Raw genomic sequence first — 24,649 nt, 5'->3', positions numbered from 1 at the left:
GACCATGTCCAACACTTTCTTTCTTTTCTTCCAAATTATCTGTTATGGGCACAGCTGTGCCTGTACCTCATGCTTTTGAGTTGTTTCTTTGCATTAAATCAATAAAAATTGTTACGCATTGCCACAAGGATTATTATTACTAAGGATATCAACTATTAGTTGGGAAGGGAAGATGTGTGTTCCATGCCACATGCTATGGAAAAAAGAAATATTTACTACATTGTGCATGGAGACACAACTCCAATGCATTGATAGCGCAACAGAGCGGAATTCCATTGGGCAGTTTAGCATGAAAAGCAGAACCACTAGCTGACATTCTTGCTGGCACAGGAAGTACCAACACTGAACAGTTGAAATTACTGCTGTACATTGGGCATGAAGTGTGATTGAAGACCGGAAATGCTATCCGTTACATATAAGGAACAAATAGAGATCATGAAAAAGGGAACTGTGATGGAAGAACATGTAGGGTGTGCCTAAGCCGGTGCAAAGAGAATCAGTAACACAATTACCAGTACCGTGAAATATATATGTAGATCACAGGGACCTGTCGTTACTGGTAATGCTGTTTTTCCACCTTGTACTGCGGTGCACAAGTACATCGATCTCTCTGAAACGCAGCTATGCTGAAGTCAGTCACCACGTGGCAGATTGACATTTGTATCGTCTGTGCTAAATCATGGGTATCATTATGATGTGGCTACAGATGTATGACAGATCACGTGATCTGAGTACACAGGCATGCTCATTTTTTGCAAGATTTCCTGGCCAATCTCACATGCTTGCATTGTTGACAGCTGTCATGACACAGATGTCATGACATGGTGGCGACACAGATGTCATGACATGGTGGCGACACAGATGTCAACGGCACTCCAGCTTTATGTGGTGTGATCTGTGCACTTGTTGTGTGGTCTCATATCCTGTAAGGCAAATTTTAAGAATGGAAAAACACATCCCTGTGTAATCAGGTCACAAGATTTATTATATACTTGTGCATTCACATCCACATGGCAATCATGCCTCTATTCATCATGAATGCCCAAACGCCTTTAATTTGGTTGTGTTGTGTCTGTCTTCAATGTGTTCTAAATAGCTGAGTTCAAGCAATAAGTACAGAATAGTGGAAATTGTAGTAGTACTGCATGAACCAAGCCAATGGCCACCCCTAAATGCACAGCAGTGAATGAAGGATGAAGGCAATATGGGCATACTACCGTCACAAAATTCTGATGTAATTAAGATTGTGTGTTATCAGCATCATGACAAATGATTCTAATATCTATGAATCTGTCACTCAAAAGCCTACAGGAAAGAGTACCTAGATGCCGTTACAATGCAAGACACCGCGGCACTCATTTACAGTTCGAAAGATTAAAGCTTCCTTCCTTCACAACATCACGAGGAGAATATGTGGCATGTCGAGCATACTACTTTTACTGCATAACCGGCACCAAATGCCTGTGACATATGTTACACCTTCTTATTCAGTTTGTTTCTTGTAATCAGTTCTTCAATGCTATAAGGGAAGAAAACTAATTGTTGTACAGATATCTGGCTGGAACATGACTAACCCTGCTTAAGCGCATGAAAAACATGTCAGTGTAAGAGTAGAAGCCATTGCTTCAGGAATATTGTGGTTGTGTGTGCGGAATTTTTCCTTTCGTCTAAAGAGGAGCTTCGCACTACCTCTACCTCTGTTTCTTTTTTAACCGTGCCCCCTCCCACCTTTTGTAATGAGCCTTATGTGTACATAAAGTCCAATAAAGTGGAATGAAATGACCATATTCCCTTCATGTGTGCTAACATAGATGTGTTTGCCCAAAATCTCTGAAACTGCTGTTGGGTGCTGCTATCTTGCAAATCATCCCCCCCCCCTCCCCATAGGTCACCTACCAGAATACACCAGCTGAAGAGATCGCATGTTCATCACTGGCTATTGAAGTTAGGTGGTCAGCCATGCAAAGGCATCTATGTTATTTTGCTGCATATTAAGCAATGTCCCACAATTCTGCTCCCAGACTTTGTCCTTGATGATGCAGTACACCTTGTTCACTACACTAATATACTGTCCGGTTGTGTAGCTTTGTGCTGACACAGCTGGATGAGTATGTCGGCTTTTGCAAAGTTACAACTGCCAAAGTGTCTCAAAAGGTAACTGAAAATGTGGAAGAAAGACATATACAATCCTGTATTTCCTAAAAAATAACAGCAGCACATTGTAGATAAGGTGCATCTGATTCTTTGTTTATATGAGCTTATTTGCATTGCATTCATGTGCCCATTGCAGACTTCCACTTACTGCCCATTACATATTAATACAGAAAGCTAGCAGACAATGATCAGCAGTGCCGTAGCCAGACCTCCAAGGTAGGGGGGGCTTGATACGAAAACTCGCCCCCACTCCCCCCCCCCCCCGCTGATCCTGGGCGCGACAACATACGCATACTCCGGCACGCCGCCAAATGATTGATTTGGACGTGCACAATACGATTACATGTATAGGCTGTCATGTCCAATAAGGTGGTGTCACGAGATTGGAAGGATTTTGAAAAGGTCATACTTTGAAAACCATTCAAGAGTGCTGCTTAGACGCCATGAACTGTAAGAACCTTCGCGATCGTCACACTGTCACCCCCCCCCCCCCCATATATTATTTTCTCTTCGGATTTGCACGGTTTCCGTGGGTCGGTCCGTGGCAGGTAGGGGGGAGCTCGAGCCCCCCTAGCCCCCCCCCCCCTCCCCCCGTGGCTACGCCACGCTGCTGTTTGCTGTGACACCGAGAATTCATGCTAGAATGAGCAGCTCTATAGGTGTACCTTGCTTTGATATGCCACGGTGTTGTTTCGCAAGAAATAGCACAATCTCTCAGCGCACAGCTGTGCAGTTTATAACTGCATAACTACGCAGTGCACAAATGCATGGGGCACATGCACAAATTTTTAAGAGCTTTACCATCTGTGTTTCAGGATGTCTGCAATACAGGACAGTGTAGAAAACTGGGAACAGTCAGAGAACTATAGAATGATTGAAAAGCTATAAAAAAGTTCTCAAGATAGCTGTATAGAGCTGCTGATGTAATCATGGAATAACTTAATTTGCACGATTGGACAGTGGCAGTTCTCAGAGCAGCCTTGCCAAAGGAGAAGCAGAGGTCACACGGGCCTCTCTTTTGATTTTACTGTCAAAATTGAGCGATCTGTGTCAGAGTGAAGTGATAACTGCAACTGCATCACCATAGAAATTCTTTCTGAACAAGAAGCCTAAATTAAAAGCCTCAGCTGGCATATTATAGCATGGCATTAGCTGTGGGGAGTTTTTAGGCATTCGTGGTGGTGATTGTTTGGCATGTCATGGTGCAATGATAATGGAAGTGAGATTGTTTACAATGCCAGTATGAAGTCAAGAGAGGAGCTTATAAAGAATGAGCACAGAAAAATACATAAGTCCCTGATTAGGTACGTTAAAGTGTTTCCTCATTAATATATGACTTTGAACAAGCAAGCACAATGCAAATAGCAGCACGGACTTGCTTGTAGCTGATGTTGCATCGGTTGTTGTGTGTGTTTGCCTTTGTCCATTGTATGTTTGCTCCAGCCTTGAAACACCATTATTGAGACAAAGAAGACCTTCTTTACGAGATATTTGATCCATTTTAACAGCAAAGAGAAGATTGTTTGTATTATGTGTATGTGGTCTCAATAAACAACAAGCTTTGAATGGCTCGGATCTATTGTAACGACACTAAAGTGTGCCCTTTTATCTTTGCAATTATGACGTCTGTGATCACAAGTGCGCTCACTATATGACTGTAGGACATTCCCATTATATTAAGTTTCAGCAAGTGACAGTCACAGCACAGCCAGTCTTTGTTAGCTGAACAGAATAAATCAATTCAGTGCTTGATGATTTGTACAAGAATGTTATATGCAGAGATACGCAGATAAAGGAGGTCACAGTTAACCATAGCACGGCACTGATAGAACGACAGGAGGTCACGACACTGTCAACTTCCACACAACTCACAGGCAGGGACACCGTGGGTAACATAACGAAAACAGCGCTAACACACAGACACACACACACACACAAACAGGACGCGGATGCAAACAGGATTGCACAGTTCGTTTTCCGTCGTGCACCCGAACAAACGCAGCCAGCGAAGCGATGCTTTAACGCGTTGCAGATTTGTGACACGTTGCAAAGTACCACGTCAATTTCTTGAAATCATAACACTATAAAAGTTATGCGTGTGGGAGTCCAATGCAGGATATAGCAACCCTTGTATCAATGTTATTTCTGTTTACTTACAGGCAGCCTACTCTGATGATGCGCCTGCACACATGCTGCGCACATGACACCATACTTGAAAGCGTAAAAACACGCTGCTGACATGCCCCAGCGATCGAAAGGCTATCTTGATCATTGCAATTCACCACAAAGGCCGCACAACAAATGATAACCAAGCGATGGTCCATGGAGGTGCAGTTATTATACACAACCACAATCCACGACCGAACCCTGACAAAAGCACAACGATCGCCTCCACGAGAATACGTACTGCTGCCTCTTCAATAACATGGCAAACGCGCTCTTTGTACATTATTTTAGCGATCATATTAACAAACACAAAGGCAGGCTTAACCGCCGGCTACCCACACACCATCCCGCAACCACGGATTGATGGGACCAGGTCCCCCAAACTCACCTCGGAAAAGCGTGCAACGAAGAAGGCCGCCACTAGATACCCCACTGTTGCCGTTCCGGATCACTTCAGCGCACTAAGTTTAGCGGCAAAATGTTTTTGTTGTTTCTGCGAATGAATCTAGTCTTTATATGTCCAAATAAAACGCGTATAACAACTTTTTCTGTCGTGTTTCACTTTTCGGTCCCGTTTTTAAACGTGTTGAGCGATCGGAAGGATCTAGTGCACGGCTGCGTGCATCACATAGCGTACCTGTCGTACCAGGCGCCGCAGGCGCTGCAGTCGTCCATTTCTCCTTCGGTGACTTGGCCTGGCTTGGATTGTGCTTCAACTGGATCTTTAGCGCACTACAGTCCACGCAAGCCAATGTCTGGTAACAATGGGGTATCTAAGGGCGGCCTCCGGCATTGCACGCATCGGGATAGGAACAAATACATGGGAAAATGGCGACCTTGGGGGACCTGGATGGGACTATAGTGTACTACAATATAACCTAGTGGCGCGAACGGAGCACCACCGCCGTGCCGTTTTCGGTTGACGGCCGCAAGGTGGCGCCGCGGAAACTTTCTCTAGTCGGTTTCATATTGCGCGCTATGTTGCAGGCGGCTGTGAAGTTGGCGGGTGCGCTGTTTTTAGCTGAAATACGATTGCGATCGTATTGTATAAATTTTAGGGGTGAGCCTTCCTTTAAATAAACCCACTGTATAAAAGTGGGCTCAGATAATCGCCGCAGTCCGTTTAGCTCGAATTGACGTCGCTTCCAGCAACACCTGGCGCGGGATTGTTGCTGTCCCGAAGAAGTATTTCTAGAGTATTCATTGTTTACACATCATTGTAATGTAACTTGCGGCACCCGTAATGCAAATCACACCTCTAGTCTGGGTCGTGTTAGGCATCACCCACACAATGTATTCCTATTCGGCTGTTTCATCTCTGGCACTGTCAGATGCTCCTGTTCTTTCTCCTCCTCTAGCAGCAATTTGTTCTTAAGCTCATTTTAGTTGCTGGATGCTATTTAACGTAAAAATATACGAACGCTGAACAGGAGCTGTATTTTTTCGTCGACATCAACATATGTTGTATTTTATCTGTTTATTTACATCAACAATTTATTTACAATGATACAGGAAGAAGCTTAAGGCCCACACATTCTAGGAGCATCTACTTAAGTTTAGGTGCTTCGAAGCCTGGCGTCTTTTGCTGTTCTTCTGGTTCAAGCTCTTTGTAAAAAAATGTAAACGTGTTGTAGCATAGAAAGCTGTCACTTCAGCTGCAACACTCTCACAATGCTCAGGGTAGCCAAGGCGGCATTCCTGTTGTGCCCTAATAGCACTGAGCACGTCTAGTACACTCTCAGCGTGTAACTGAAGAAGGCTAAAACACTCGGTGAAAGCATTCTCTAAGTTTGTTATGAACTCGTACAGGATGCTTGAAGGATAGAAAAGGCCTCCGTTTTCTTTCGGTTGAGTGAGATGTGCTAGGTTCATGGCTTGTGATGACTCCCTGGACATTAGGAGGAGGTTAAGACAGCTTTCACAACCAGTCTTTAGAATGCGTTTTCTGATCACATATCCGGCTATATAAAAGATGAGTCGGCTATCACTTGATGCGACCACAGATGGCGAATGCTCTTTTGGTGTCTCGAGGAACAAGGCCTCTGCACCATCTATGTTTGCTGCATCAAGACACCTGTCAGTTAGATGTTCCCTGCTATTGGAACTGCCTTGCTGCTCAGTTTCTGGGCCCAAAAGAGCACTCTGCATTCCTGGTTCACAGTTACCTCTGGACACTGAATGGGCAAGGTTGTTAAACGCCAGACAGTTCACAGTTACAATGAACTGCTGAGGGGTTGGGTGGCTGTTGCACCCAGACGATTGCCTAACAACACCGAACAGATGCTCAACAGGGTCTTGGCTCACTCTGCTTGTCATAAGATATTTGTACCCAACTTCTTCCGTGAGGTACTTGAGCAGCGACAGCACTCCTGAGACTGTCACTCGTAGTCCCGTTGACGTAGATTGACTTAAGAAGCCCTGCTTCCCTCCATTACAGAGCTCCCATTGTTCAATATATGCAAGAGCAGACTGCAATTTGCCCACAGATGCAGAACCTGGCCGCAGTGCCTACGCAGGAAAGCGTGACGTCCTTATTTGTGTAAGGTCTCGAATGGCCCTATAATATTAGGATGAAAGATACCCTGTAACATGTAGACAAGTAATATAACGTGCCTTTTGAGCTTACAACTGTAACACAATGTCGATAACAGGGCATTGGTAGCACTTACTCGAAGAAATGCAGTGTTGCTGTGATGTCACCGCAAGCCTGCTCAATGTTAGTCCTGCACAGTAATAGACCCTTGATAACCTCGTCACTGAAGAGCTGGAATGCAAGGAAGACCCTAATCTTTTCGCAATTATTTGGATTAGTGTGGCTGGAGGTGATGCCGGGCATTGCCTGCAACGTCACACTGCTTCCGTCCAAATTCGAAGCGTGACGAACAGCTTTTAAAGTCACCTGAAATGTTTAAAATGGAATGTGCTACATTACGATATAGCAGTTGCATACACCACTAGCAAAATGTTGGATGTTACATTAAATGTACACATTACATGACATGATGTGCCTGTTACATTACACTAGACATGTGTTATCAGGTTTTGCCCACCATAAATACTTACTCGTCCCTCGGGCACTATATAGTCTGACGTCAGAAGGACGTTGCGTAGACACTTTATCAAATGGCGAAAGTCGGACAAAAAATGAAGCTGGCGGTTTGGATCCACAGGGTGCTGTGCACTGCATTTTGTACTGGTCGAGGATGCCCCAACGCCCATTTCTGTCCACATCTTTCTATTCCACGTTGCGCCATCAGACGTGATAAAGTCGACCTTCAAGCCAGCTTGCTCTGCCAGAACAACGGCTTCAAGCATGATCTTTGTCAAAAGAGTTGCATTTACATTCCCTTTAGTGGGAAAGCGGCATGTAACTGGGCCCACTTCCCCACGAATGGAACAAAAATTATAGCTATTCCGTGGTCTGCGACAGTGTGCTTGTCTTCATCTCGTGTGAATGGGCCCAGATCCACAAAGCCTTCTATGTGGCCAGTCGTAGAGAGAGAGAGGTGTTCCGACAGTTTCATCTCATCAACTATGAGACCCGCATGGCATTGGAATTGGTCCATTGCGCTAGTTTTCTTGCTCAGTATATCTAGTACCTTTGCACTGAACCCAGATCCGGTCTTGCAGGACTTCAGGTATTTCCGCAGTGTCGTTTTACTAGGCAGTGCAAATATGTTTTCCCCAGTGATGGCCAGTAGTTAACTACATGCAGTTAAACTACTAGTTAAACTACCTGATTGTAGTTAAAAAGTAGTTATCAACTACTTGCAGAAATGTAGTGACAACTACTAGTTAAACTACTATTTTAAGTAGTTAACTACAGTAGTTAGGTTACTGAAGGCGCCAACTACTTCCGATTTTGCCGCAAGCTTTACGGAACGATTGTGCTTCCGACTTTTACCTTGAGCTACTTGTTTGATGAGAACGGAGGTGCAGAGCAATTGTGTCGTGCATGTATACTAAATCTTCACTTGTAAAGCTTGTCTAGTAAAGCCTCATTTGCTGTGAAATCTCGCTGCAAGATTTGTATTTGGCGATCGTAGCAATGGCTTGAGCCAAACTTTATCAGTGCTTGTGATTCATATTTAGGTGTCCAAGAACACTACAAGGAATTGGTGTTGATGAACAACGTTACGTAGTTATAAATGTAGTTAAACTACATTGCAGTAGTTAAAGAAGTAGTTTTAATTACTCCCCTGCAAAGTAGTTGAACTACTAGTTAAACTACTCAATCTCAAAATAGTTAGTAGTTATAGTTAAACCACTGTCGAAGTAGTTAGTGGCCATCACTGGTTTTCCCTTCTGAGGTGCTCGTACAATCTTGGGCTTTTCATTTTCATTATCAGGCACTCTAAGATCCACTCATTCGAATACCTCATGCCATGGGTACTTTTACGTGATGAAGCTTTCAAGATGTGGAGCGTAGCCTCTTGCTGTTTAGGTGGAAGAGTGGCTATTCTAGCAGCAAATCTTCTTCACTTATTGCTTCGTTCCTGGCTGCCATAGCTTTCAGCTGGTTTCCCATGACAGTTGCACGGCCTCTGAGACGCACAGTTTTCCGTGTCATGAGCTTGAATTTCTGAGCCGTGAATTGTTTTGGTGAGACGTGTACTCTAATGTGTGATGTGCGAGACTTCCTTGTCAACAGCAGCTTGCGAAACAGTTTGCACTGCGAACTAGCAGCGCCTGAAAAAAAGTATGAAAGCATAAGTTAAAATTGGCTTAATGTAAACATGCACGCTTCCAATAGAGCAAATTGCATTCTGCAGAAACTTTCACCAAACACTTTTTGCTGATGGTTGCATGGCCAAGCATAACAGCTTCATCCTGCAGCTTAGTTGTCAGGCGGTGCAAAATAGCGTTGAACTCAGGTTGTGACATCGCTCCGCTGCACAGGAAGCATGCTTCAGTTTCTTGCAAAACACTGCTCATATCACCAACTGAATGTACAACGGTGCTCTTGCACATAACACCTCGAATGTACACTTCAGCACTCATTGTATCTTGTAGTGCATTAAAGCATACGACTTTGTCGTGAACGATATCTAGTTTTGGTCCCTTTTGTACGTACGTGGCTGCAAAAACTATTCCTGCATCACCACTATGCTCAAGTTTGGACCACGATTTGGACGGCAGTTCTACGGAGCACAGTAAATCAACAGTGAGCATCTGGTCTTCTGTGGTATCTTCATGAATATATTCAGAACTTTCAGCGAGTTCAACAGCGTTACATCAGTCTTGAGATCGTTGACGCGGCCTCCTGTTTAATGAATAATAATGAAATAATCCTCGCTGCTGTTGTTCTCTTTCTTTCCGGTCTCTGTTTTGGTGTGTGGACAGAGAGGTTGGCTGGGCAGCCAGGTAGAAGGGTCGGCACAGCGCCTGGTGCAAGCGACGGCTTTGCGCGGGGAATACGTACTTTGTTGCCGGTTACTATGTGAACGTAGTCCCGCAATATACACTGCGGCTCGAAGTGATTCTCACATACTGCTGACGATGCTGTTAGGGGCTTTTCGCAAGAAATGGTCCCACCTTTTCCGCAGCTCCTCATCTTTTGGCGCAGCAAATAAGGACGCTTTAGGTGCTCCCGGATAGCCGGTCTTGCAGCCCGGTGCAAAACAGTGAGAATCAGTCTTTCCCCCTGCCATCTGTTACTTCCTTCTCTGTAGCGGGCTACTGCATTCAAGGTACGTCACTCATCACCAATTAAAGTTCGAAATAGGGAAAAAGAAACACACGAGTCAAAACAACAGTACGTAACACACATATACGCCCACAGCCGCCCATACGCCCGCGGCTAGGGAAAGGTACGGCAGCGCCACAAGCGGCGTTCAACAACATTCGTTCCTAGAAGAAGAGCTCTCCGGCCGACCGGTCGCGCCACTAGGTTATATTCTAGTACACTATATTTTGGATGGATACTGTGGCTTTTCCCTTTGGAGCGGGCGGTAGCTTGCGCCACCTAGCCTAGAATTACTGAGGCCGCGTTCCAAAACAAACCCTTAGTCGAGTAGGTCACATGACCGAGTTGTACCATGTGACCACAGAGTACGCGTCTGGTCGAGTAGCTCTGGGAACGCATGGGAGACTCCGACCGAGTTGAGATGGAGGCCCGTGTCACCACCGCTCTCATCTCGCGTGCGTCAGATTTATTTTACAGAGACGACGATAACGACGACTGGGAATGTATTGTGAGCTGTTTACAGGAGTCACCATGCCCCGTCGGACATACTTGAACTCTGTCTTGTCGGCCCAGTGGGCATTTGGCTTTTTCAGCACTTTGTGTATGTAGTTACTTACTGTACAGTGACATTCAGAGATTGCTTTTCTGGTATTATTTCTTCCAAGATACGGAAGAATTATTCTTAAGCCCCGCTATTGGAGAATGAAAGGGAAAAGCAGCTGACATTGTCGTCATTTATTTGTTAATGTTTTGTGGGATGGAAGACTTCACATACCATTAGCTACCCCAAATGCATGAAGTGATAGATCCCGTTGCATTTGGTAGTCAAAACAAATGAAAAAAGAAAAACGTTAACATCATGACGACAGAAGATGAAAAATACAAAAGGTGGAAGCTGCTGGTTGGAATCCTGGAACTGAGGTAGTGGTGCGGGCGTGGTTAGGGTCACGAAAATGTCCGCGGCGTCAGAGTCGAATGTGACCAGAACGGCTGAAACAAAACACGTAATCAGAGCGCGATGACGCGGTTCTGATAGCACACGTATCGCGAAGTGCGCAAAAGCCTCCTGTTTCATTCACCTTGAAAGAAATCTGAGCTCTGGCGAAAAGACGGGAAATTCGTGACAGAGTTCTGTCGTGTTGTGCCTTCCTTCCACAGCTCAGAATTTATCCAAGTTCCACCCAGGCATTTATCCACCAGCTAGCCTGCGCCTATGGTACATTTTATCTGAAACCTGTTCACACGAACGTACCGACAAACCATCTTACAACTGTGCAGGTAAAGAAAGAAAAGTAATATTCCATTTAAAATCCCATTTCGGACACACGCACACAAAAGTAATAATAATAATAATGCTGGTCAGTAATAGCCCTTGCTCCTAATATAGTTTTGAACGTTTCACATAGAGCTCTGCCTTTACAAGGACCACGTGGCTACAAGGCAGTGAAACAAATAAACATTGCAGGGCTGCTAAATAGATAATGGAAAAGCGACGTACATGTAGAAAGGCGCACCAGCGAGACACACTTTGTCCTGGGAAATGTATCCGGCTCACATGTCTTTGGGTGTTCGCCTTGTCACACAATCCGCATCGGAAGAGTGTTGCCGTTTCGATGTGCAGTTGTGTATTGATAACCCGTCGTGAAGGTCGATGCTTTTTGGCAACCAAACGTTCAGCTGGTTTCGATACCGCGCTTTCGCGACAGCAGACGACAAAAGCATGACGTCATTACTCGAGCGAACCTTCCCTGACCGGCCTTCCGAGGAGAGTTGAATCGAGTTAACTCTCTGGTTACTCGACCTTGTTTTGGAACGCGGGTAGCGACGTCATCGAGTTACTCTACCCGGTTTTGGAACGGCGCTTCGGGTAGAGAGCTACTCCCGAGTTGACTCGAGTAGGTTTTGGAACACACCCTGAGATGAAACCACCTGTAGCAGCGCCAAGCTCCCTGAACTTTTCTTTATCAACCTCATAACAAAAAAAGAACAAACGGGAGCCTTCCTCTTCGCGGTCCTTCTGTCGTTTGCTACTTTCTCCCTCCCCTCAACCATCTCGTGAGAATGTGAATAATGCGCATGCGTTGTGGTCAAAGGGGTTCAGAGCCGGAGAGATCACGTGATCAACTTAAACCAGACGTCACTAAACCAGCGGTTAAGTGCTACTGGTGAATACGGGCACATATCTTTAAAGGAACTGTAAAGCAGTAGACAAGCATGATATACCGCTGATGTGACTAGAGACTTTATTGCTTCTAAATACCATATGCGGAACCATACGACCTACAACGCGCTATAAATATCTTTAATTTGCCATGAAAGATGCGGCGTAGTGGAGCGGTGCGACGCCTGGTGTCAAACAACCCCGTTTACAGCGGGCAACACTGAAAATTGGTATTACACACCATGACATCGGAACTTCGTTATTTTAGTAACCATATTGTTAGTTTTCCTGTTTATCTATGCATTCTGAAACCCCTGTTAACAGTTTAACCTGTTAACCCCTGTTTTTGCGAAGTAACCCAGTGCTGGCCGCTGTTCGATGGGGGCTCTCCCTACTTCTCTGCTGCGCCTGCGCGCTCCTTTTGTTCGCGGCCGCTTTCGAACGAACAATCTCTCTCTGTGAACCTCTGTGAAGAAACAAGTCCCGACGCTGTCTGGCTTCTTGAACGTCTGACCCATTTTTTTCAACGGCTCAGCATTTCATTTCAGTTCGCTTATCCGTTTATCCTCAGATGTGGATCGTTGTGTGGATTGCAGGGGCGGATTTTATAGTGGATTGTGGTGGATTGTTATGTCGGGCCCAGTGTTGCACGCATGCAATGTGGTTGCCACCGTATGTGTCAGAAGTACGGGTTCATTTCGAATACCTAGTACAGTGTTGCCCGTAATCTTTAATTGTAATTTTCTAATTAACTGCACCGTCGATTGGAATGAAACTTGCACAGTTTTTGTCCTGATGGCTTGGACTATCAAATAGCCACACTAAATGACATTTGATCGGTGCTGCTTTACAGTACCTTTAACGAGCATCGCCTGAAGTGAAGTACTACCTTCCACTTCCAGCTTGTTGTAGTGACGACTGTGGATTTCGTCCTGTGCATTTTCCGGCGGTTATCTCTTAAACTGTTAAATCTATTTATCATGGTCTTGGCGCATTATGGTCGTAGTTACCGCTGCGCCATTAAAACACGAATCATCATCATCATCTTCCGGCGCTGTTTGAGGATTGAGGTATACCGCCAAGCATGGCGCCCAACAGAATGGATGCGGCAAGTCGATCAGGTAAATTTACTTTTTTTGTCTCTTAGTTTCATATTATCATTTTTCTTTCCCCAATATCGTCTTGTGCAGTACCCTTTGCGGGGCAAATGTTGGACGACTACCGCAGTTTTGTTGCCTTCGTGGCCTTGCACGTTTTGTTTTGTTTTGTTTTGCAGTGTTTTCTTCCTGTTCATGTACGCGTTCAAAATTACTTGCCATTCACCTAGCCTGCTCAGTTCGCACATGTAGTCTTCATTTGGGGCGCTGAGTTTCTGTTCACCCGCAGGAATGCTGCTGTGATTAGGGCAGCTGCGAGATGTCTAAGTATTGGCAATCCAGGACATTGCTTCAGGAGAGCAGCACGTGTGTGGCATAAAGTTTGGCACTTATAAGTGCTGGACATGAGGACAGTGTTAGCGAAGATTCTTGTGACCCCTCTATAGGAACAGGACGCCATGATCTAACAATGGAGAAGCTTCTGACGATTCGTGGAGCATTGAAGCTTCAGATATGTTTAGTGCAACTGACGCGACTTTTGTGTCCCGCTGCGCTTTTCCTGACGAGGAACCCTCTCGAGCGTCCGACAGTGGATATATTACATCCGATGATGACTCCAGTGACTTGGAAATGACTTAAGAAATTGGGCAGTGCAGCATAGCATAGTCCATTGTGCTGTAAGTGATCTGCTGAAAATACTGTCCAAGCACTCATGCTTGTCCTACCTGCCACCATGCTCGAAAACACTGCTCGAGACGCTCAGACAGTGCTCTAACTTTGTTGACATCGTTGGTGGTCAATATTGCTATTTTGGTCTTGCTGCTGGAATTATTACTTCTGCGCAGTGTTGGCCTGCGGTATCACACAGCATAACGTTAAAGGGTCTCTGACCAGAACCTGGTCAATGTCTTTGTTTGTATGGATAACGAACCTACATGGTGCCTCCAAGTTACAACTGGAATGTTTCGTCTCTGCGGAGCCGCCAACTATTCCAAACAAGTAGCCGAAAAGCGGTTTCGATTTCTGCCCTTAACTCGTGCAATCAGCGCAAAACTCTAGCTATTATGCAGTGGTTTTCCCACGTGTATGACGTCAAACGCCCGCGACGTTTATTGGTGGAAAGTCCACAACGGAAGTTCGGGTGGTTTCCGCAACTTCCGTATTGCTGGGTGCTTTTTCAATATGGACGTGGAAGCAGAGCGGAGTCAACAAGTCAGCTTTTCAGCTACCTTTCAGCAGCTGAGAGGCACCTGCTACGTGCAGCAGAGTTTGGAGGCCTTGCTTTTGAAATGTTGAGCCGCGAATCGACTTCAGCATGAAGAGGAAGTTCCAACGACAGACTGTTAGATGAACTTTCAGCATCTATCACGATGGAGCACATGAACAGTTTGCGTAATTCCATGTTTGACGGCGCCGTCTAAAGGGGCCGGAGTGGTTCATGCATAATAATGCCGAAAGAAGTCGAGTGCTTATGTTGCAAGGAGCTGCTCTTAAATTAGCATTGTATAAGGAAGTAGGAGACGTCCGTAAGGATCGGTGGCAAAGCTTTTAATGACAGTAATGGCGGAAGAGAAAATCGAGGGCGGAAGCTCACGAGCTCCCGTGTCCCTGCGATCCTGTCGTCTTCCTTAACACTCCCCAGCGCGGAAGTACAAGTCAATCAGCTTCCAATTTGTAGAGAAGTTGTACTGGCCGGCTTACGGTTTTCCCTCCTGGCAAGTTGATCCTACAGGATCTAACCCTTCCATCTGGGCTCTGTGTTACGTGACTCACACGTCCTAGAGGCCACGATGTTCGCGGCCTTGACTCTGCAGCAATGAGTACTAGGTCCCCGACGGCGACACTGTGTGATGGTACGGGCTTGCAGACGTTGGCCGATCTCAGGAGGAGGATGTACGTTTTAACCCACTTCCTCCAGCATTGGTGAGTCAATTCTTCCCGATACATCCACCGTCGTCTCAACTGTTGCGCTGTAGATGTTGTTCCTGCTTCGGGTTCGCGACACGGAAGCGCGGTGAGCCTTTGCCCAATCAGAAAGTGTGATGGCGTGACGGCAGAAAGATCGTCTGGATCTTCGAACAGATACGTCAGAGGCCGAGAATTCATCACCGCCTCCACCTCTGTGAGAACAGTAGAGAGTTCTTCGTAGCGGAGGGCGCTTCGGCCCAGGACTGTACGCAGGCAGGTTTTGGTACTGCGAATCAGGCGTTCCCAAAACCCACCCCACCATGCTCCTCGCTCCACTATGAATTTCCGTCGGTGATCCGTCGTGCAGTCAAGAATACGTTTACCTGAGCGTTCTGTGACAACCAGGCAGGGGTGAGTTCACGACTGCCTCGCTTGAATGTCCGAAAATTGTCTGAATATATAGTGGCGGGTACGCCCCGTCTTGATACGAACCTTCTAAGAGCCATTAGGAAATCCTCGGTAGACATAGACTTCGTCAGCTCTAGGTGAACAGCCCTAGTGACGGCACAGGTAAAAATCAGGATGTAGCACTTTCTTCCGCCGCCTTTTGAACACTTGTGGTACAGTGGACCCGCAAAATCGGTAACTGTCACTTCAAATGGTGCGGACTGTGACAAGCGGTCTCGTGGTAGCGGAGCGGTAACTTCTGTGCACTCCTGAACCTTTGTTCGTCGGCAAGTGCGACATCCATTTACGATCCTCTTCACAGCCTGACGACCACGGAGAACCCAGTACTCTTCCCGAAGCGCGGCGAGTGTCTCCTGAACTCCAGCATGCAGAAGCCTGACATGAGCCCGGAAAACTAATAGAGCTGTGAACGGGAGGTCAGCGGGAATGATGATGGGATGCTTCTGGGTCTCTTCAAAATCGCTGTACTGAAGGCGGCCCGTCAAACGGAGAACGCCATCATCATCATGGAAGACAGACACATTTTGTAAGGACTTGTGCACCGCGGGATGAGAACCGAAAATTTGACGCTGTGCCGCTGTGACCCAGTATGTTTCCGCTGCAACTACCTCGGCGGCCGTCAAAGGTCCCCTCCTTTCGGCTGTGGTATGCCTGCAGTTGTGCAGGAATCTTGACACCCAAGCGGTAACTCTCAGCAGCCGGTGGAGCGAACTGTAGCAACATCCATGTAGTAGTAGCCAAGATGGGTACGCAGCACGCCGTCTGGGCCTTTGTTTCGTTTCGTACCTCGACGCAGGGTTCATCCGGAGTACGCCATGCTGGAGGCCAAAACTTTTGTTCCATAAGCCACGAGGGCCCCTGCCACCATACACTGTTGTTCAGCAATTGGAGGCATGAAGTGCCTCTCGTGAGAAGATCCGCGGGATTTTCTTTGCCGGGGCAGTGGCGCCACTGACTAGGCTCCGTACCAGCCCGTATCTCCGACACCCGGTTCTGTACAAAAGGTTTCCAGTCGTTCGTCGATCCGTAAATCCAGTAGAGTGTTATCTCAGAGTCCGTCCATAACACAGTGGGTACGGTGGACAGAGATAACGTCGTCTGTAAGAATCTCATAAGCCTGGTCGCGATGACGGCACCCATTAATTCGAGTCTCGGTAAGGAGACCGTTTTGACCGGGGCCACCCGAGACTTTGCCAAAAGAAGATCCGCACTGTAATGACCGTCCCTGTCGAGCGTCACCAGGTATGCGGCCGCACCGTATGCTCGCGGACTCGCGTCGCAAAACATATGCAGCGCGATACTGCCCTCCGACATCTTCCCGCCGAGCCGCCGTGGTAACGAGACGCGAGGCAATAAAGGCACCTGCTGGCACCAAGACGACCACACTCCCATCAGGTCTTCTGGTAGTTCTTCGTCCCAACTCATCTTGGAGAGCCAAATCCGTTGTAGCAAAATCTTGGCTGTCAACACGATAGGCGCCACATAGCCCAAGGGATCATAAATGCGAGCCACTGCTTGCAGTAGATACCGTTTGGTATTCGACCGTTGCTCCAGGAACTCTGATATTGACGGATGCCGAATTTCATGTGTCTCGATATCCCAAACAATTCCTAGGACCTTCCTTAGTGGCGACGTGGTCGAACTTCCTGTCCCATCGGCGTCAAAGGTAGCCCGGAGATGAGCATCATTGCTCGTCCACTTAACCAGTTTCATGCCCGCGTCGCGGAAGATTTGCCGCGACTCGTGGTAAACAGTAAGTGCCTCTTCCGGCGATGGCATACCAACAACGAGGTCGTCTACATAGAAATGGTTGGAAAGTAAGGACGCCGTGCGTGGGTATGTCTCTTCTGCTGCTCTCAGGTGGTGACGTATAGTGGCAGCAAGAAGAAAGGTACTGGACTTGGCTCCAAAAGGCACTCGTGTCATGCGCCAAATTTCTGCTGGGGGCAACGGTTCGCCTGCCCGTGGCGCCGTGGCATACCACAGAAAACGCAAACAATCTCGGTCAGCACTGTCCAGCACGATCTGTAAAAACGGCTTCTCTATATCCGCTGTGAGAGCCACATGATAAGATCGAAACCGCAACAGCAATTGCAGAACGTCAGGGTTAAGGTTAGGGCCGGCGTGAAGAGCTTCGTTGAGAGAGAGAGAACCGTGAGCCTTCGACGAGGCATCAAACACAATTCGAACCTTTGTTGTCTCGCGGTCCCTTCGGATGACTGCGTGGTGCGGCATATAATAGAGAGGCCCGGCCACCAACTCCGGTTGTAGGACCCGTTCAGCGTGTTGAAGACGCAAATACTGACGTAAGGTGGAATCATATTCTTCCAGCAACGTTTGGTCTCTCCGTAATCGTTTGATGGTACTATCCAGCCTCTGGACCGCCAGCTTCTTGTTGTCACCCAATGCTTCAGGCGCTTCCGACTTCCAAGGCAAGCGCACGGTGTAACGACCGTTTAACAACTGCGCTGTGGACCGGAACTTGCGTAGGACAGTGTCACCGTCGGAGTCGGACTGGTGGCGATCAATTATGCCCAAATGCTCTAACTCCCAAAAGGCGGAGAGTTGCTGGTCGATGACGTTGGTATCTTCCTTGTGCACCTCAACATGGAGAACATGAACCGACGGGATGTGACAGTGACCACCGCTGGCATTTCTGCCTGAGCCTTGAATCGTCCACCCAAACAGAGTTTCAACAGCCACCAGGTAATCTGATAAACGGGCGGTTGCTCCAGTCACAACTCCCCAATAAAAGTCCGCTCCAATCAATAATGAAATATCGGTGGGACATGAGGGCTCGTCAGCAAGCTGTAGACCCATATTCTTGACGTGTTGCGCTGAGTGCGAATCGAGAACAGGCAATCCATCGGAGCAGATGTCGGGGTATTCAACCGCCTCGATTGCCATACATGATGCCGAAAATTGGCTGCGCAAGATAACCCGCACGCATCGATACTTCGTGCAGCTTGACGCAGTGTTTCCAAGGGCCCCAACATGCAAATCTTCGGATCGAAGCAGTGTACATCCGAGCTTCGTCGACATATCCTGTCGAATAAAACTGCGTTGGCTGCCGCCATCCAGAAGTATGCGTGCGAGACTTCTCCGGCCATCAGTTCCTTCAATCCACACCTTGGCTGTTTGCAGAAGGACCGCCGCGCCTGGCAAAACGGCAGAGGATGAAGAAAGAGACGTCACAACAGTTCCCGTAGACGCATGCACCGTCGACGGCTCTTGTGCTGTAGACTGAGACGACTGCAGGGACTGCTCAGTGCTGGATGAGTTGACTCCGGGGCACAGCTGAGTCAGATGACGTCTATGGCAGCGATCACACTGCAAGACCCGCCTTACCCTGCAATCCTTCGATATGTGCGACTGTCTTCCGCAAAGGAAACACCTGCCCTCCCGGCGCAGGATTAGCCGTACTGCCTCAGGGCTCAAACCAGCAGTGCATCCCTCCAATCGATGCTGTCCGGACTTGCAAAGCACACACGTAGGGGTGCTTGAGGCAGCCATTGCAGGTGCTGGATCTGAGACAGACGACGCGGTTGCTGTCAGCGAAGATGCAGAGGCTGGGGTCGGCTCCTTGCGCTTGGGAACGTCATCTGCCTCCATTCGGGCTCGTTCCCGACATTCAATCTCATTCTCCAGGAAATCTAGTAGGGATGATAAAGAGTTGCCTTTGTCCTTGGTTCGGTAGTCCATTTCGATGTCTCTAGGAATCTTCTTCAAGATGACCTGCCGAAGCGGAATTGCGTATTGTGCTGTCGTAACATTTAGGCTCTCCAGGTTTCTGATGCGCACTGTAACAGTCTCGTGGAGCTCACGCAACCCCTTTACGTCGGGGCTGGACCGAACAGTCCTGAACTCGAAAAGGCGCCCCATGTTTTCGGTCACAAGAAGGTCGTCCTTTCCAAATCGCTTCTGAAGTATGTCCACGGCAGTCGTGTAGTTCTCATCGCTAATTGCGATACCTTCAATGGCACGGGCTGCTGGCCCAGAAACGAGAGAAACCAGGTACTTCAGCTTGTTGACATCAGTGAGACGTTCGTTTTCATGAATACTCGCACGGAACTGGTCCCAGAACCCCTGCCATTTAGATAGGTCGCCGCTAAAGGTGTCGATCCGCAGCTTCGGTAGAGTGACTCTGGTAGAGTGACCTCGATCTCCTGAGGAGGATCGTCGAGGTCCCGTAGCATTAACGCCGTCATTTGCGGGAGCCAAAGATCGGGATGCGGTCGTGGAGTCTAGTGCGGAACACACTTGGAACTTGATCGCAGTGACTGACTCGAGGTATTGATCGCAGGAATTACACTCGCTCTCTATCAATTCCTCCGGTATGAGACCCTGAACCTCCCGGTCCTTTTCTTTCAAGGTAGCCCACTTCGTTTCCAGAACCGTCAAGGTTTGCTTCAGTTGCTCTCTGGGAAGAGGGGTCGTAGTCAAAAGCGTCTTCAGATCGTTCACCGTTCGGGCTATCGACGACCTGGCCTGACTTCGAAATTTCCTTATGCGATCAAGATCCTCCATTTCCTTACCAGCGATGAGAGTCGGTGCGTCCTTATAGCCTCCTCAATGCTTCCTAGTCGTAAGCTGACCCAGCGGGTCCCGGGTTTCGGCACCAGTGTATAAGGAAGCAGGAGACGCCCGTAAGGATCGGTGGCAAAGCTTTTAATGACAGTAATGGCGGAAGAGAAAATCGAGGGCGGAAGCTCACGAGCTCCCGTGTCCCTGCGATCCTGTCGTCTTCCTTAACAAGCATATTTAGAACTTCGAGGGCAGCACGAACCTAGCGCTCATATTCACAAGTAAGAAGCGTACGTGTCTCATGCACAATCATGGTGGTTGGTTTCAATACAAAATAGTTTTTCTGAACTTTTCGTTATTGTTCGTCTCTTATTCCGAAAGAGTGCAGCTCAATTAATACTCGGCGCCCTACTAGCCTTAGCTTTGTTCAAAGCTTGCGTGTCTCATGCAGGAAATAGATACACTACATACCAACAGTTCGTGAGAGGGGTGTTGCACAAACTTGGAAAAAACAAGAGGATCGTTATACCAGTCTGCGCGGTGAACAGGATACGCAAAGCCTTTCCCATAGTAACTACTACATGCTTTAAATACCCAAGATAGTAGGTGGAAGTACCCCCTACAGGGGGTGCCCTTGCAATTTCAGCTGTAGAGACATGTCGGTAATGATGTAACTATAATAATGACCCCCTTCCCCCGAACTTTTTTCAACACTCCTGCATTCTTGGGATTCTGGATAAACCACTGTGCTGATCCCTGACACAAAGCACCACCTCATCAGCCTGCTCCGCCTGGTAAGAATTACATTGGGCTCTCAATTCCACCACAGACACAAATCCAATCCTGTTCTGACGCATCCTTTTGTCCACCCATTCAGTCAATATGTCGTAAGTGTTGCTCGAACTCTGTCTGATAGCACCCAAATAGTATTGTTTAAGCACTTCAAGTATTTTAATGATCGTTATGTGGAAGTAAATCAGACTGTTACGCAGGTTACACTGTGTGTGACCTCCGGTTCCTGCTCTCAGTCCTCCAGAAGTGCTGACTACACAAGTTGTCTATCGAAAACCTCAATCTTTCATGCATGATGTAAGACCCCAGTTCGCTTGCTTCCTAGCCATTTTTTCATTCTCAACCTTCCTTTGGTGTACAAAGTGCGCACCCAGTTCAAGTAGGATGTAGACCTTGAGGAACGAAGCTTTGTATCTTGGGCTGCTCAAATACTCAAATAGGCATGTTGTAGTCAAAGATGATGTAACATGAAATGTGGTTTATATAGTTTATTGTGGCACTCAGATGATAGCTGCATAATATGTCTGCAGAGCTTGTTCCAAAATAGCATATGTGATGCAGCGTCATATGTTATTGGGCTTCTGGAGGGGGGGGGGGTATGTTTAATGCAAAGTAAAAAAAAAGAGAAGGGAAAGTTGGCTTCTGGGAAAAATCATGATTCACCTGCTACAGACAGCAGCCTTTGTAACGGTGTCTGACACATTTTTAGCAGCCACTGTTTTAAAATATGCATTAAAAATGCTCCAACTGTGAAAGTATCACGAAGTTCTTCATTTCGTTTGTTTACTTTAAAGACCCTTGTGAAGGGATTTACATAAAAGGGGGAGGTTTTTTATAAAAAAATACAAATACCAAAATGATGAACACAAAATTCGTTCACTCACCACAAAGAAATTCATTCGATCTGAAAACGATCATAGCACTTGGAAATAAATGACGATACATTTTGTTCTGATGCTACGTGGGCAGGAAGGTCATTCCAGTTTCACACCATCAGCTGGTGCAGAGAGTAGAGGGATTTTTTGTTTGTGTAGGTGGAGCAAGGACTTTGTGCGGGCCCTCAAGTCTTGGAAGTAGCTTGTGAGGGGATTGACAGTAAGTGGAGTGGGGAGGAGTGTGACCGTAATATAACTTATGAAAGAATTCCAGGCCTGATACTATTCATCTGGTAATCAAAGGAATCAGAAAGAGTTTGGCTTCAATGGCTGAGACGCTGGAAAAAGCATGATAATCACGAGCAACAAACCGTGCGGTTCTGTACAAATTCTACTTTGTCGATTAAGAGATGTTTGGATGGGTTCCAGATTGCAGAGGCATATTCCAGTTCTTTTGAACATGGCAGTTGATGTTCTGAGACTGGAACACATAGAAAAGACAAATACATACAAAGCATCAAGTGCCTAAGAAATGAATGATGAAAGAAGGCAGTCACTGCAAAGGTTAGCCAGTAGTAGGACTTGAACCCACATCTTCTGTATTACCGATCCAGGGCCCTTACCAATTGAGCTAAGCTAACACGCCTCTCCAGTGACTTCCAAGGGTACGGATGTACCCTAGGAATAGGTTCATGGGCAGGAGAACATTAGTCACTGTTATTATACAGGCATAGCTCTCTGTCCAGTATGATCACCGCAGAGCACATTTGCAGGTACTCACAGGCACAAAACTTGGATAATAAATATGTAATAGCCTCAAACAGCTATTATATATAATAACTGGGACATGGATCTCCAATAGCAGATGGTCTGGCAGTACAACACAGGTAATCTTGCCATCACTATATTTTTCCCAAAATGCTGAAAATAAATAGATAGAATTAGTGCAATGAACTGCTCAATTTTTCATCTCAGATATATTTTTAGCACTCTGTCTTTCATGTTTCAAAATATACATTCATCGAGCCTGCAGAAGCTTGTGTGTGTAAGTAGAGTCACACATCTCATATGCAACAGGCAGGTCTAAGTTGTATAGAGATATGTCAATTCCTTACGCGTGCTCACCGCCTGTAGATTCCTTTAAAGGGTACAAATAACTTTTTGTTCGTAACAATTTCACGCTATGTACCACATTTATAAAAGAAATTTGTCCCGTACCTGACGGGCAACTGTCATGACCATTGCCAGATGTCTTCCACTCCTGTTCCTTCCACTTCCATGATGTCATCACCCTAACATTGTTATAAAAAAAACATATAAATTTATGAGTATCTCATTTCATAGAAAATTAGTAGTAGACGTAGGAAGATACTGGTAACCAAAGATAGTTCCGACCATCGGTACCCTCCGCTCCAGATAGGAAGGTATTTGGAGCAAGGTACTTTGCGCCCAAGGAGGAGCGCGCGCCGAGACCGCCACGCGTCGCGTAGAGAGGGGTTTCCTTCTCGCATTAGAGCATGCATCAACATGCAAAATACATCTGATTCCCTTTCCATATCTTTTATTATATCCCCGAGCGGAGAGTTTTCCAACCGCACTTAACATAGCATACTTTCCTCCTGAAGACATGCAAGCAATAGACATACACATTTGTACAAGTGAAAAATATTTCATTAATGCCAATTAAAGCCAATGATGCTTAGTAATGCCAATTAAAGCCAATGGTGCTGGGGGATTGCCTATTATGTTGCCAATTATGTTGCCAATCTGTGTGACGGAGAAAACCCCAGCGGAAAAACCTTCACACCTGAAACAGAAGAAACATACAAGACAACAAAGATGCTACAGGATGGTAATTAAAACATGAGAACGGAACATACTCACACATTTTCTTCCTTGATTTGGCAGCTTCCATAAGGATTCCTATGATAAGCTTCTTATGGGGATTTCGTCGATTTTTGCACAAGGCCCATTTTTGGTCTATGATTTTTCGACAAAGAATGTAAAATTTTTGAAATCTCATCGCCTGTTATGCCATCAGTACATCCTCCAGGCCACATATCAACAACCGCACTGTGTGTGAGTGTTGACCCTGGTGCACCCTGGGCCTTTAAAGATGCGTCCCAGACAAGACTCCGTTCTTAGGCGTCCCGCACACTAAGTTCTAGTATTATCGTAATACGAATGCGTCTAAACTCGGAAAGAGTTCGAAAGGCGAAGGGCTATTCCTGCGGATATCCAAAGGGCACAACCGGGGTGCAACAGGGGAACGAGACCCGGGTCCGATACTCTGGGATATTAATTAATAATATACAGACTAAATAATTAGATTATGACATCTCTTATATCAATTTTATATCAACTGTTATTATCAAGCAAAGTTGATCAAAATGTCATTTTGACGTCTCACACGGCCGTCTGGACGAGGATTTGAGCAAACGTGCCGACCGTAGGTGCAACAGGGGAACGAGACCCGGGTGCAATACTCTGGAATATTAATTAATAATATACAGACTAACTAATTAGATTATGACATCTCTGATATCATTTTTATATCAAGTGTTATTATCAATCAAAGTTGATCAAAATGTCATTTTGGCGTGTGGGACGGCCGTTTGGACGAGGATTTGAGCAAACGCGCCGACCGTGGGTGAACAGGGGAACGAGACCCGGGTCCAATACTCTGGGATATTATTTAATAATATACAGACTAAATAATTAGATTATGACATCTCTGATATCAATTTTATATCAACTGTTATTTTCAATGAAAGTTGATCAAAATGTCATTTTGGCGTCTGGGACGGCCGTCTGGACG

General features: G+C 46.5%; 1 protein-coding gene across 1 annotated transcript; it reads right to left on the bottom strand.

The window, feature by feature from the left end:
* Positions 1-16,144: 16,144 nt before the first annotated feature.
* LOC135384524 (uncharacterized) lies at positions 16,145-20,167 on the bottom strand. Its single transcript, XM_064613723.1, has one exon. It carries the CDS (start codon positions 20,165-20,167, stop codon positions 16,145-16,147), a length of 4,023 nt encoding a protein of 1,340 aa, XP_064469793.1.
* Positions 20,168-24,649: the final 4,482 nt, after the last annotated feature.

Source organism: Ornithodoros turicata, chromosome 1 (genome assembly GCF_037126465.1).
Source record: "Ornithodoros turicata isolate Travis chromosome 1, ASM3712646v1, whole genome shotgun sequence".
Classification (NCBI taxonomy): Eukaryota; Metazoa; Arthropoda; class Arachnida; order Ixodida; family Argasidae; genus Ornithodoros; species Ornithodoros turicata.
Note: the sequence above shows the minus strand (reverse complement) of the source record. Positions and strands in the feature narration are given on the sequence as shown.